General features: G+C 48.7%; 2 protein-coding genes across 2 annotated transcripts; both read right to left on the bottom strand.

The window, feature by feature from the left end:
• Window positions 1-843: 843 nt before the first annotated feature.
• INTS5 (integrator complex subunit 5) lies at window positions 844-4,959 on the bottom strand. Its single transcript, XM_063317025.1, has 2 exons — window positions 4,808-4,959; window positions 844-3,935 (listed from the first exon to the last, which is right to left on the bottom strand). The coding sequence occupies exons 1-2, from the start codon at window positions 4,894-4,896 to the stop codon at window positions 1,130-1,132; spliced, it is 2,895 nt and encodes a 964-aa protein (XP_063173095.1). The 5' UTR covers window positions 4,897-4,959; the 3' UTR covers window positions 844-1,129.
• A 3,296-nt stretch (window positions 4,960-8,255) lies between these two features.
• On the bottom strand, window positions 8,256-11,633 carry C17H11orf98 (chromosome 17 C11orf98 homolog). The gene is made up of 4 exons (XM_063317038.1): window positions 11,536-11,633; window positions 9,631-9,755; window positions 9,108-9,205; window positions 8,256-8,429 (listed from the first exon to the last, which is right to left on the bottom strand). Exons 1-4 carry the CDS (start codon window positions 11,572-11,574, stop codon window positions 8,314-8,316), a joined length of 378 nt encoding a protein of 125 aa, XP_063173108.1. The 5' UTR covers window positions 11,575-11,633; the 3' UTR covers window positions 8,256-8,313.
• Between the last annotated feature and the right edge of the window lie 462 nt (window positions 11,634-12,095).

Here is a 12,095-nt window from a genome sequence, read left to right as displayed (position 1 = left end):
CAACTGGGGGGGGGGTGTCTTGCAACAATAAATCTGGGTTAATCAAGGCAAAACAGACTGATCACATAAAGCTGAAACGCTTGGGGCGTTCCGATCAAGAGATCCGCACAACCAGGAAGCACGGAGTTCTCCAAGAAATTCAGATTTCATGATCTCTGCATAATAACGGCATGTGCTTTCTTCCATCGACAGATGAATCGAGTAACTGTTGTCGCTCGACCCTTTCCTTCTCGGTGAAAATAAATCTTTTCAAAGAAACACAGAAGCTTTCACACCAGCTTCTCTCCCTTCCCCACTTTGCTGTGGTTAAGAAATAGATTTCTGCACTGGCTTGGCCGCCCGTTTTTACAATCCTTCACAGACTGCATGTAACCAAGCAAAACATTTCTCCGGGGTTTGTGGGCTGAATCTATTAAAGGACAAAGATGGGGAACTTCCTATGCTCCAGCTCTCCTCCAATCGCGCTCCATCAGCTCTGCCCTCTCGCGCCACACTCAGCAATGATGATGTGGCTATACTTGCTGACTGTCAAAAACCCTGTTCAGAAGAGCTTCCTTGTTAAAAACTTCTCTGTTTGGGAGTGATCGTTTATAAAGAAGGAGAGGTCTGGTGTGTATCACGGAGTCGAGAAGAGGAGGACAGAGAGGAAGAAGAGAGGATGGGAGGTGGGATGACGAGGGGAGGAGGAAGAGAGGAGGAAAAGAGGAGGAGGAAAGAAAGGAGGAGGACAGGAGAAAAGGAAGGGAATAAAGAAGGAGAGGAGGAAGAGGAGGAAGGAAAGGAAGAAGAGGAAGGAGGAGGGGAGGGGGAGGAAAGATAAGAAAAGAAAATGATAATGCACTATCCTTTAATGTATTTCCAACATTCGCTCAGTCCTTCCATAAACAACATCCCTTTCCAACAAGCTGAAAGGCAAGAACAGGGAGAGAACCCCTGAGATAAATCTTTCCCCTCCCCTGAAAGGCCACATTCCTCTGCTTGTGGCCCCACATCGAAGCAAACGGTGCCGAAGCCTCTCACGTGCTTCTATCCAAACCCCAACCCCTAAAAGAGCGGCCCGCATCAGCCCCTGCCCTCCCTCATCAACGGCTCAACGGGTCCGCTCCGGAGCAGAACCGCCTCCGGGCCGCTAAGTGTGGAACCGCCCCGAGAGCAAACCCAGCCGGCTGATGTTCTTGTGCAGGACGCTGTGCAAGACGTAGAGGTATTTGCCCGCATCGGTGTCTCGGGAAAAGTCTCGGAAGAAGAGCCCCGTGCTGGCATCGAAGCTGAACTTCTGGGGCAAGGGGCTGTTCTCGCGCATGTAGTCCCAGACGCTGAGGAGCAGCAGGTGCACCTCAAAGGGGGCCAGCTGGTCAAAGATCTCGTGCATGTTGCTCAGCACGGGGGGGAGAAGGTGGCCTTCCCCCATGCAGGCCACCAGGGCACAGGAGGCCTGCAAGTGCCAGGGGGAGCTGGTGGTGTCGTTCTCCCGAGAGGCCTCCCAGTGGGCCATGAGCGTCGCCATGAGGCCCCGGAGCAACACCGAGCAGTAGCACAGGGCCGGCCTCCCGACGGCCACCAAGTTCAACAGCTGGAAAAGCAGGGGGTTGTCCCGGAAGGACCGTCCGATCCAAATGTCCCGCTCCACGGTGTTGCGAGTGTGCTCCTCGGGAGGCCAGGCCAGCTCGCTGTTGGTGACGTCGGAGCACACGGTCTCCACCAGCACCACGGCCACCATCTTGGCAGCCTCGGGGCTGATGGCGCTGCACGGGGGCGGCTCGGGGCCAGAGCGCCCTGCCCCGCAGCAGCGCAGCAAGAGGCCCAAGAAGATCTGGACGTTATGGGAGATCTCCTCCGGTTCCTGCCGGCGCAGAGCATGGGGCGGTTTCAGGCCTCTCCCGATGACCCCTGCGTGGAACACCGACCACACGCTGCCGGAGAAGTTGACCGCCGCCATAAAGCGCCGGTTGATGTCCAGCAGCGATAGCTTGGTGGCCTCCAGCGTGGCATCGTTCCTGGCCGCAGGGGGCTCCGCCGTCCCGCCAAACAGCTCGGTGTTGCCCTGGTGCAAGGCTCCTTCCACAAGGTACTGAAGGATGGCTTTGCTGGCGGTGAGCGATGCCCCACTCAGCCCGGCAAGCAGGCGGCTCCCGTCGCTAATGCCGGCCGAACGCTTCTCGCGCAGCACTGAGAAAAAGTGGTACACGGCCGAACGGATGAGGAAGAGCAAATGGGCCGGCTGGATGGCCTTGGGCGCGGGGCAGACAGACAACAGCGAAGCCGCTGCTTGGGCGACCTCCGGGCTGCTGTGCAGCAGGAGTTGCCCAAAGTTGTAGATGTGGGAAGAGACGGCCTGGCCCAGCTGGTGGCCCATGGAGGCAGGACTTTCGCCCTCCCACTGCATGATCAAAGCCAGGTTCTGAAAGAGCTGGGCCGTGTGCTGCTCGGAGAGGAACCCGGCGTGGAGCTGGCGCACGCACTTCTTGACCAGGGCAGGCAGCAGATCGGTCATGCAAGAGCTGAGGACGGCATGGAGCTGGGTGGCGAGGCTGAGTTCCTCCTGGCTCTTTGCCAGAGTCAGCAAGTAGAAGAGGGCCTCGCTGGCGCAGCTCGGGGTGCAGTACACAGAAAGGAGGACAAGCAGCTGATGCAGCCAGAGGAACCTCTTTCGCTCCAGCTTCAGCGTCTCCACGCAAAGCTCCTGCATGTGGTTCTTCAGGTCATCCAGGAAAGGCACCATGCGGGGAGGGACCTCTGCCAAGCTGGCCGACCCCCGATTGTATACCAGCTTCTGCAGGTTGAGGAGCAGAAGCTGGATCACCCGGTCACAAGCCTCCCGTACGCTGTCGTGGACTGCCAGGCCTGGGGTCGTGATGACTGACGCTGGCATGGCGGTGTTAACAAGGAACTGCAAGGTACGGTAGGCCCCCCCAGACGTCTGGCAGATGAGATGCACCACAATGCTGACCATGTTCTCCAGCTCTTCCCGGGGCAGCAAGGCAAAGTGCTGGTGCAGCTGGTTGAGGACGCTGGGCTTGAGAGAGTCCACCAGTTCTGTGGAGATGGTGCTCAGCAACGTGGGAGACATGACAGCCAGCTGCAGCAAGAAAGGAACGGTGGCCTTCTGCTGCTGGTCCCAGGTGGGTCCCAGGCTCCTGTGAAACATCCTTAGTAACTCCTGCTTGATGCTTTCCGAGTGGCGAGAGGCCAAGTGGCCGAGGATCCCTACCACAGAGGCAATCTTGGGAACCCGCTTGTCAGCAGCCGTGGAGCTGGGAAAAAGGAGTAGGTCCGCTGAGGCTGTCCCATGCACGCAGAAGTCCTTCAACCCGCAGGAGAGCACCCGGTTGATGATGGTGTTGGGGAAGGAGGAGCCAATGTGGGCCACCACCCAATCAAAGTGAGGGGAGTGCTGGACAGAAGTGTCCAAGAGAGCATCGACACAAGCATCTGGACAGGTATTGATCATCAAAGAAAGGCACTGGGTATAAATCTCCATCAGCACACGTGTGGCTTTGCAGGACATCCATAACTGCAGCAATTCGTTGAGGCTGCTCGCATGGGGAACGTCATGCCGCCCCGCATACTTGCTGCTCAACTGCCCCATCAGGTCGATAGACCAGGATGAAACAAGGGCAGCCCAAGCTTTGGGGTTCATGCGGACAAACTCCGACAGCACGGCTTGGATCTCTGACACCACGTCGTCCAAGTTGGGACCCTGGGAGCGGAGGCCCCCCATCCCACCGTCGCCGCTCTCCAGTTCCAGCAGGTAGGTGCACACGTACTCGTCAAAGACACCCCGGAGGTGCTCCAACACAGCACTGCGGGCCGGAGGTAGGTTGCGCAGCAGCAGAATGGCACACCGCGCATGTTCCTTGATGGTCAGCTTGTTCCCATGAACGGGATCGACGCCACTGAGAAAGGCCTTGATCTCCTGGGCCAGCTCTTGGGAACTGCAGGAGGAAGAAGAAAAGCGAAGTCAGGTGCAGGGCAGGGGCGACGTGGAGAGGATTCAAGAAAACCGAAGAAAAATCCATTTGTGGGAAATGAATATGGAATGCCACTGAGGTCAGGTGCTTTTTTTAACCTGGAGAGAAAGTGGTCCTTGTCCAATGCTAAAAACCTATCTATCTATCTATTTACTATCCCGCCTCTATTATTTTTATAAACAATTCAAGGTGGGGAATATACCTGATACTCCGTCCTCCTCCTATTTTCCCCACAACAACAACCCTGTGAGGTGGGCTGGCCTGAGAGGGAGTGATTGGCCCAAGGTCACCCAGCTGGATTTCATGTCTAAGGCAGGACTAGAACTCTCAGTCTCCTGGTTTCTAGCCCGTTGCCTTAATCATGATCACGATCATCTTCATTTTAAAAAACTAGCATTCATTGTCCAACCATCATCATCACCATCTTCATCTTCATTTTAAAAAACTAGCCTTCATTGTCGGATCATCGTCGTCATCTTCATTTTGAAAACCTAAATCTAGACATCTATTGGCCATCCATCATCGTCATCATCATATAAAAAACCCCTAAATCTGTGCATTAGTGTCTGATCATCATCACACAAAAAAACTAAACCCAGGCATTGATTGGCCCTCCTTCCCAGCCTTTGCCCCTTCCTCCTAGGCTGCCCCCTTTGAGGGTGAGCTGGCAAGCTCTTCGGGGCAGAGACTCTGCACCATTCTGAGATCTCTGCAAGTGCCAGAGACAATTTTGGCGACCCTGAGCGGAGGGGCGCCGTGCCACCCTTTTAAAGGCCCCCCCAAGGGATGGTCTCCGAAGCAGCGCAGGAAAGCCTCCCTCCCTTTTCCCCAACTACCTGAGCGACGGAGGCGCGGCGGCCGGTTTGGGGCTCGGGGCGGGCCCTGGAGGCCCGACCACCCCCGAAGGATCGCACAGAGCGGACATGCCAGCCCCGGCGAAGTAAACCTGGAAACGACTAATCCCCTTTTCCCCTTTTTTTCCTCTTCTGCGCCTGCGCAAGCTGGCTCCGAGCCTTGGGGGAAGACTAAAACCGGGACACGAGGGGTGTCATCTGACAAAGAGTTCGACTCGGTTCTTCAACCCTGGAAGGAACGTTCCGCCCGTGGCTCAACTTGCAGCGCTTCCCACTCAGAAACAGGAAGAATACAGTTTTAATGCAACTCCTGGGGTTCTCAGTTCATGCTCTGGTAGCCATAAGAAAGACAGCCTTGTGTTCCCACTTTCTGGCTGAGATTAGACCACACACAAGCCTAGCAGCTTGTGGCACTTTGGATGATAATGTTGTGCTGGTTAATGACCACAATAAAGTTTTTCAGTTTCAGATAATAATTGGAGATGACAGCACCTCACCAGCTGTGATTTGAACCCAAAACACCGGATTAAGATCAGGCCTGGTTGATACTTGGATGAGAAATTAACTGGTTAACCTGGAAAGTCAAAAATCTCAGAAGAGATTCCCATCTATTGTTGCCAAAAAGAACACAGCCCTGCATGGATTTATGCCTGAAGTTTCCAAGGGTTCATTTCAACTGAAGACATTACTTTTAAACCAGAGCTATTAATCCACCTCCTTGGGAGAAGAGCAATGACAAATCTCGATAAAATAGTTAAGAGCTGAGATATCACACTGACAACAAAGGTCCGCATAGTTAAAGCAATGGTGTTCCCCGTAGTAACATGTGGCTGCGAGAGCTGGATCATAAGGAAGGCTGAGAGAAGGAAGATCGATGCTTTTGAACTGGGGTGTTGGAGGAAAATCCTGAGGGTGCCTTGGACTGCCAGATGATCAAACCAGTCCATCCTCCAGGAAATAAAGCCAGACTGCTCACTTGAGGGAACGATATTAAAGGCAAAACTGAAATACTTTGGCCACCTAATGAGAAGACAGGACACCCTGGAGAAGATGCTGATGCTGGGGAGAGTGGAGGGCAAAAGGAAGAGGGGCCGACCAAGGGCAGGGTGGATGGATGATATTCTAGAGGTGACAGACTCGTCCCTGGGGGAGCTGGGGGTATTGACGACCGACAGGAAGCTCTGGCGTGGGCTGGTCCATGAAGTCACGAAGAGTCGGAAGTGACTAAACGAATAAACAACAAATTAATCCACCTAGAGTCCTGCTTAATTTGAAGGTGTATTGTTATGCAAATGTAGACAAATAATATTTCTGGCTATTTTCTAATTATCACTGGGCTAAAATTCTTATCGTCCACTCTGTCTTTTAGATTGTTAAATCCTTGGTGCAGGGATAATCCGCTGACAAGCAAATGTTCAAGGTTGCTGCAGCTTTAAAATTGTTTATTGTATGGACTACTTTCCCAAGTAAAGGGCAATGCAGTAACGAATAATCTACACCCAGCAGCCAACTTCATCTTCTTTGATCACAAGGTAGCTGTCTTCACACAATGAAAGACAGGAAATTTGGCAAGAGTAGCTGTTTTAGTCTGTTGCAATGAAAAAACGAGTTTCGGAGTTAATGACTCTTACATGCTTTTTAATTACAGTGACCATGCATCCTTTATTTCAGAAAGCTGTCCTTTAATTTTTCAAAAACTCTTTTGTCCTTTATTTTGGACATTTCACTTTGACCATACAAATGGCTACAAATGGCACCACTTAATGCAGTCTTTCACATTCATCTGAAAAACATGGAAACTGAATTCTTTTTTAAATAAATGATATACTATTTAGATATTTTTATTAACATATATGTTGTTGTAAAGGTTTGTTTGGTTTTGCTCTTTAATTTTCCTTTGTAAAGCAAATTTATACATATAAACCATTACATTTTTATCACAAACCTTTCAGATTTGCCCTTTTATTTCTTTCAAGAAAATACAGTCACTGTATTTTTAATGTAATTTCTCCCCTCCTCTTCAGATTGAAAAGTACCGTAACCCCATTTCCTCCTACTTTTCAGTATCTTAGAAACAGACTGGATTCTCATATTATGCAAGCCATAGCAAAATCCATTATAGTCAACCCAGTCATTGTGGCTCATTAACCACGGTTAATGACTTTATATTACAAAACTGTGTTTATATCACAGTTGTTGATTTGTGCCTTCAGAGCAGTCTTGACTCCAGGCAACAGCCTGAAAAAGTCCCTGCAGTTTTCTTGGCAAGGTTTTTCAGAAGTGGTTTGCCATTGCCTCCTTCCTAGGGCTGAGAGAAAGTGGCTGGCCCAAAGTCACCCAGCTGGCTTCATGCCTAAGGCAGGACTAGGACTCATATTTTCCTGGTTTCTAGCCTGATGCCTTTAACTAGCACACCAAACTGGCTCTCATTTCATAGCTGAGCTGTGTTTTATTCAACAGCCACTGTCAAATACACCATGGCTTAGCACAATGTACCAACTAGCCATATTCTTTCCCTTCTTCCTCATAACCCAAAGAAAAAAATATTAAAGCAAGTCACAGGGCTTTTTTGGGGGGGTCATTTTATTGTATGGATCAACACAGACAATTTGAACATGTGGAGAGAGAAATCTTTGCCTCTGCACTTCCCTTTCAATTGAAATGGGTTGCCGACACTTAAAAAGCTGGCATCTCACATTTGTGCAAATTCACTAAACACGTTCACAGTTCCAAGCACAGTATCTGTGCCATAAACTGGCACACTCATTGGAATTCTTAAAGAAACGACAGGTAAGTCATTGCTTAACAACCACGATTGGGACCAGAATTTTGGTTGCTAAGCAAAACAGTTATTAATGAATCCAACCTGATTTTACCTTTTTTGCAGGGGCCGTTAAGCGAATCATGGCAGGCATTAAGCAAAACCACACGGTTGTTAAGTGAATCGTGGTTCCCCATTGATTTTGCTTGCCAGAAGCCAGCTGGAAAAGTCAAAAATGGCGATCACATGATCACGGATGCTGTGATGGTCATAAATGTGAATCAGTTGCCAAGTGCCCAAATTGTGATCACATGACCGCAGTTGTAAATGTGAGTTCCGGTCATAAGTTGTTTTTTTTTCAGTACTGTCGTAAGTCTGAACTGTCACTAAACAAAAAGTCCATACCCAACATGTAAAGCACTCCTTTAAGGTACAACTTCTGCTGAGCCAAACTTTAAAATATTCCGTAACTCCTCAAATCCAGGAATCGAGGTGAGAGAAGGAACCAGACCTACTTCTCAAACCTTGGTTTAATGGGTTTAAATTCCTTTTGAAAGCAAACAAGCTTTATGGAGCTAAACTAGTTCAAAAGCTGACTTTTCTAGTTTTTTGCCAGTCTCTTCCCCCCGCTAGCCCTACCCCCACCTCCCCCCCAAGAATGTTGCCAGTGGTAGGCTGGAAAAGACAGCAAGGAAGGAACCGAGTTTCAAGATCTCAGAGGCCAGGCTCAGCTTTCCAATCCGGGCGTAACGTCAGCTTCCACCATCTCCACAACTGGGCAGCCGGATGGTGTCACCTCCTTTTTCTTCCTCCTCTTTCTACCCTGAGCTGGAGAAACATCAACTGTCGAGAAGGAAAGGAGAAAACAGTGAAAAGTCACCGCCCGTTCAAAGCCATAAAGCTGCCCTCTCCTGCACAAGGGACTTGCAGACCTCTGATCCAATTTCTGGAAAGTGGTAAACTAGCTGTCATTGGCTGGAAATGTTGCAATGGATGACCTTGGAGGATCCTCTAAGCCTATAATTCTAATAATCCAAGAAGGACGGAATAACTGGGGGAAGACGTAGGAAGGATTAACCGTATTCTAAAAACCGCACTCCCTGCCTTTTTGATAAATCAACTAAGAGGACAGATAATCTTAGAATTTGATCTCAGCTCTCCCAAGCTTTCCTGTTATGTTTATTCTTCCTTACTCCCCTGTTGTTTTATAAGCCAATTGTTCTCCATCTACTTGGCCCTTTGGTTTCCTAAACTCCAGGATCAGAGAAGGGATTTTCTGGTACTGCATCTCACACAATTGTAAAAAAAAAAAAAAAACCAGGAAGGTGTAACCAAATCAAAAGATTATTGGAAATGACTTAAAGGCAACAATTAGCCATTGGTCCCACAACACGAGAGCAGAACAGGAACTCAAAAATTCACATCCCACTCCCGCAGTGGGGAATTCCCCTGCCTTCCACATCCTATGAAGGCAGAGACAGGCCCCCATTCCTTCACCCAACTGGAGGGAAGACAGTTTACCCTGCATCTCTGTTTTCTCCTTAGTGGCATGGCGCAGTTGTTTTATCAGTTTTCGTCTCTTCTTCCCCGAGAGGGTAATGTTTGCCCGAGGACTAGATCTGGAAGCAAAGAATGGAGTAACAAAAAAAGAGGAAATGTTTTAAGGTCAACTCGTTAATGTATGTATTCTTCTTGGCAAGAATACAGAAGTGGTTTATCGTGCCTTCTTCAAAGATGTTTTTTCCCTTCCACTCTAGCCTACCTCCCTGGGATCTCCTAGTGGTCTCCCATCCAGTCAGGTCCACCTACTTAGCTTTTCAAGACGGGAACTTTAAAAGTCCAGGAACATATAGGGTGAGAGGCAAAAGTTCTGAACTGCAGTTTTGCCATTTGTTCAATAAAACCCAATCCTCCCACAAGTAACTCTATATAAAAAAGGCAAGTTCTGTTCTTAATGCTTCTCTAGATACTGGTTTCTAGTCTCTGATCCAGGCAGCACTTAAATTTCTTTGCACGTAGAAAACGTGAAGGAAATGTGACTCACGATCGCTTTTTCAGATGGTGAATGGTGATAAGACCTTCATCCACCACAGCTCCCACAATCCGGTGTTTCTTCCTCTTCTGCTTGTTCAGGACACGGCGCCTTTTGAAGAGTTTTTTCGCCAGCTCCTGAAGCAGAGGATGAGAAAACATTATAAGCAGTAGTCACTACAAATGCAATTGAACTTGGCTGCAGAAAAATGGCAGCTTAGCACGTCAAAAAAACTAAATAGAAGAAGCCAAGCACCCAGAGTCACTGGGAGTCTAGCAGCATCTATATCTAATAAATAAATAAATAAAATCTTGTGATTTCTATGTCTTTCTAGACCAGGGTTTCTCAACCTGGGTTCTGTGGCACCCTCGGGTTCTGCATGAGGTCACTAGGGGTTCCCTAGGAGGTTGCAATTTATTTTAAAAAATATTGCAAATTCGAGCAACTTCACCTTAAAGAGGTAACTTGCATTCTTTATTTTTAGTTTAAGAACAGTGTTAATGCATCTATACAGGCCTACCCGTGCAACGAATATAATAATTTTGTAATTTGTGGCCTGAATGTGCAGGGGTTCCCTGAGGTCTGAAAAATATTTCAAGGGTTCCTCTGTTACCTGGAATTGTTAGGCTTCATTATTAGGTTTTAAGGAAAGGTGACATTGGCAATTCTAACATGGCAGTCTAGGACTCTTTTCTAATTTTTTCTTCTGGGCCAAGGCCATTTCTTCCGGTCTGTGAGAACTTGCCTTTTCAGCAACTACAATAGGGAGCATATTCTGGAAGTCGTTGAATACACTTGCAAGTTTTAAAAGATACAAACCCCGCTGGGAAAGGGACTAATGTAGCTCATGGAATGTCATCTAGAATCCGTGTTTTCTATTGTTCAATCCTCACATGTAATCAGTGTCTTTCATTGGTTACTTGCTTTACGGCATATCACATATACCGAATGCATGTATCATTTGTTTCTGCACCCTATAAAAGGTCTTCCCCCCCTCTTAATAAACGCTTTTTGCTTTTGCCTGAATTGCTGTGTGATTCCTGTTTTCAGGGAGGCAGAAAGCCACCTTTGCAAAGGTTAAGTTGTTTCTCTCCCAAATTCAGGGAATAGGTCTTCAGCTCCACGCCAAACTAGGGGTGCCTGCGTTTACATCACCTCCAGGGTCAAGAGGTTGAGGGCATCACCTCCAGGGTCAAGAGGTTGAGAAAGGCTGCTCTAGACACAGAGAAAGAAGTTCTGCATTCAAACACGCTTTTCTCTGGCACAAATTTGTGGGCTAAGCAACACATGTAAATTGAACGTCCATTTTCTGGCTCTACAGAACACAACAAATTATAAGCTAACTAAACGGGGACTTAACACACCACACACTAAACAACAACAAAGAAGCTTGTGGCCACACTGAGCATCCTCTATCAAAGGAGTCACCGCTGTTCCCCGACCTGATTAAAGATGTTGTGTGAACACAGCCACTTCGCTGCCTTGGACATGTCAATATTATTGCTTTTTAATACTGGTACTACCAACCACATGGAATTTATTCAGCTCAGACCTAAGAAGGCTGCAAAACTGCGTGTGGGTCAAATCAGTTACGTGTGATCCCAATTCGGGAACAAGGAACCGCCTTACAGCTCGGATAACCGCCCACTTCGGAAGTTACACAACCGAGCAGCAGCATCCCAAACAGGGGTTCTTAAACGGTTTGGCTCAATTTCCCGTTTTCGAATAATGTCATTTAACCCCACTACCCCCGAAACACCCCGTTGTTTATAAACAAGCAGTCCCAAACGGGATCCTCGACTCCCCAACAAGCAGGGACAAACTGCTCCATTACCCCAGGCCGCACCCCTGAGCTAAACACTTTAACGAATAAAACTTTGAAAATTAAACCGATTTTTTAAAAAATTCCAGCATTACCGTGCGCGGCCGGTTGATTTTCCCGGAAGGCGCGCCCATGCTGCAACCACGTGGTGGGCTTCTCTGTCGCAGGTTTTAATTTCCGCGTCACGTGACCCGACGCGGGGGGAAACGGCGCTGCGCTCTTCTGATTGGTCCAAAGAACCGACCAACCAGAAAGGGAGCGGAGGTTGGCTCCTCCCTGTCTTCCAGCCTCCGGTTTTATGAATCGGCCACGTGGACTCGTCGTGAGGCTGCCGAGCGCCTATTTGAATTTTGCTTTCTGCAGAGCATGTTTTTTTTTCCCGAAGGGATCGGGTGGATTCCCGGTCCCCGCGTCTCTTCTGATGCAAGGCAGGCACTCGATTTCTTTCCTCCCTGGAGAAAGCCTGCCTTTTCCCGTGTTTATTTTATTTTATTTTATTTATTCATTTATTCAATTTATATAGCCGCCCATCTCACGCTCGTACCGTTGAGCGAAGAGAAGCAAGGATTTTCTTCTGGCTTCCTAGCAGGGCAAGAAACAGAAGAAGCGAGAGAAGAAGGGCGTCCTTCATGCCTCCCCGCCTCCGCCGAAAAGT

Source organism: Candoia aspera, chromosome 17 (assembly GCF_035149785.1).
Source record: "Candoia aspera isolate rCanAsp1 chromosome 17, rCanAsp1.hap2, whole genome shotgun sequence".
Taxonomy (NCBI): domain Eukaryota; kingdom Metazoa; phylum Chordata; class Lepidosauria; order Squamata; family Boidae; genus Candoia; species Candoia aspera.
Note: the sequence above shows the minus strand (reverse complement) of the source record. Positions and strands in the feature narration are given on the sequence as shown.

Bases quoted from the DNA above. Each gene is read 5' to 3' on its own strand.
- INTS5 (XM_063317025.1), bottom strand. From the start codon at position 4,896: ATGTCCGCTCTGTGCGATCCTTCGGGGGTGGTCGGGCCTCCAGGGCCC. The intron at 3,936-4,807 runs GTAGTTGGGGAA...TTCCTCCTGCAG, and splicing joins GCCGCGCCTCCGTCGCTCAG to TTCCCAAGAGCTGGCCCAGG.
- C17H11orf98 (XM_063317038.1), bottom strand. From the start codon at position 11,574: ATGGGCGCGCCTTCCGGGAAAATCAACCGGCCGCGCACG. The intron at 9,756-11,535 runs GTAATGCTGGAA...CCTCTGCTTCAG, and splicing joins AAATCAACCGGCCGCGCACG to GAGCTGGCGAAAAAACTCTT. The intron at 8,430-9,107 runs GTAAACTGTCTT...CCTTCTCGACAG, and splicing joins GGAGAAAACAGAGATGCAGG to TTGATGTTTCTCCAGCTCAG.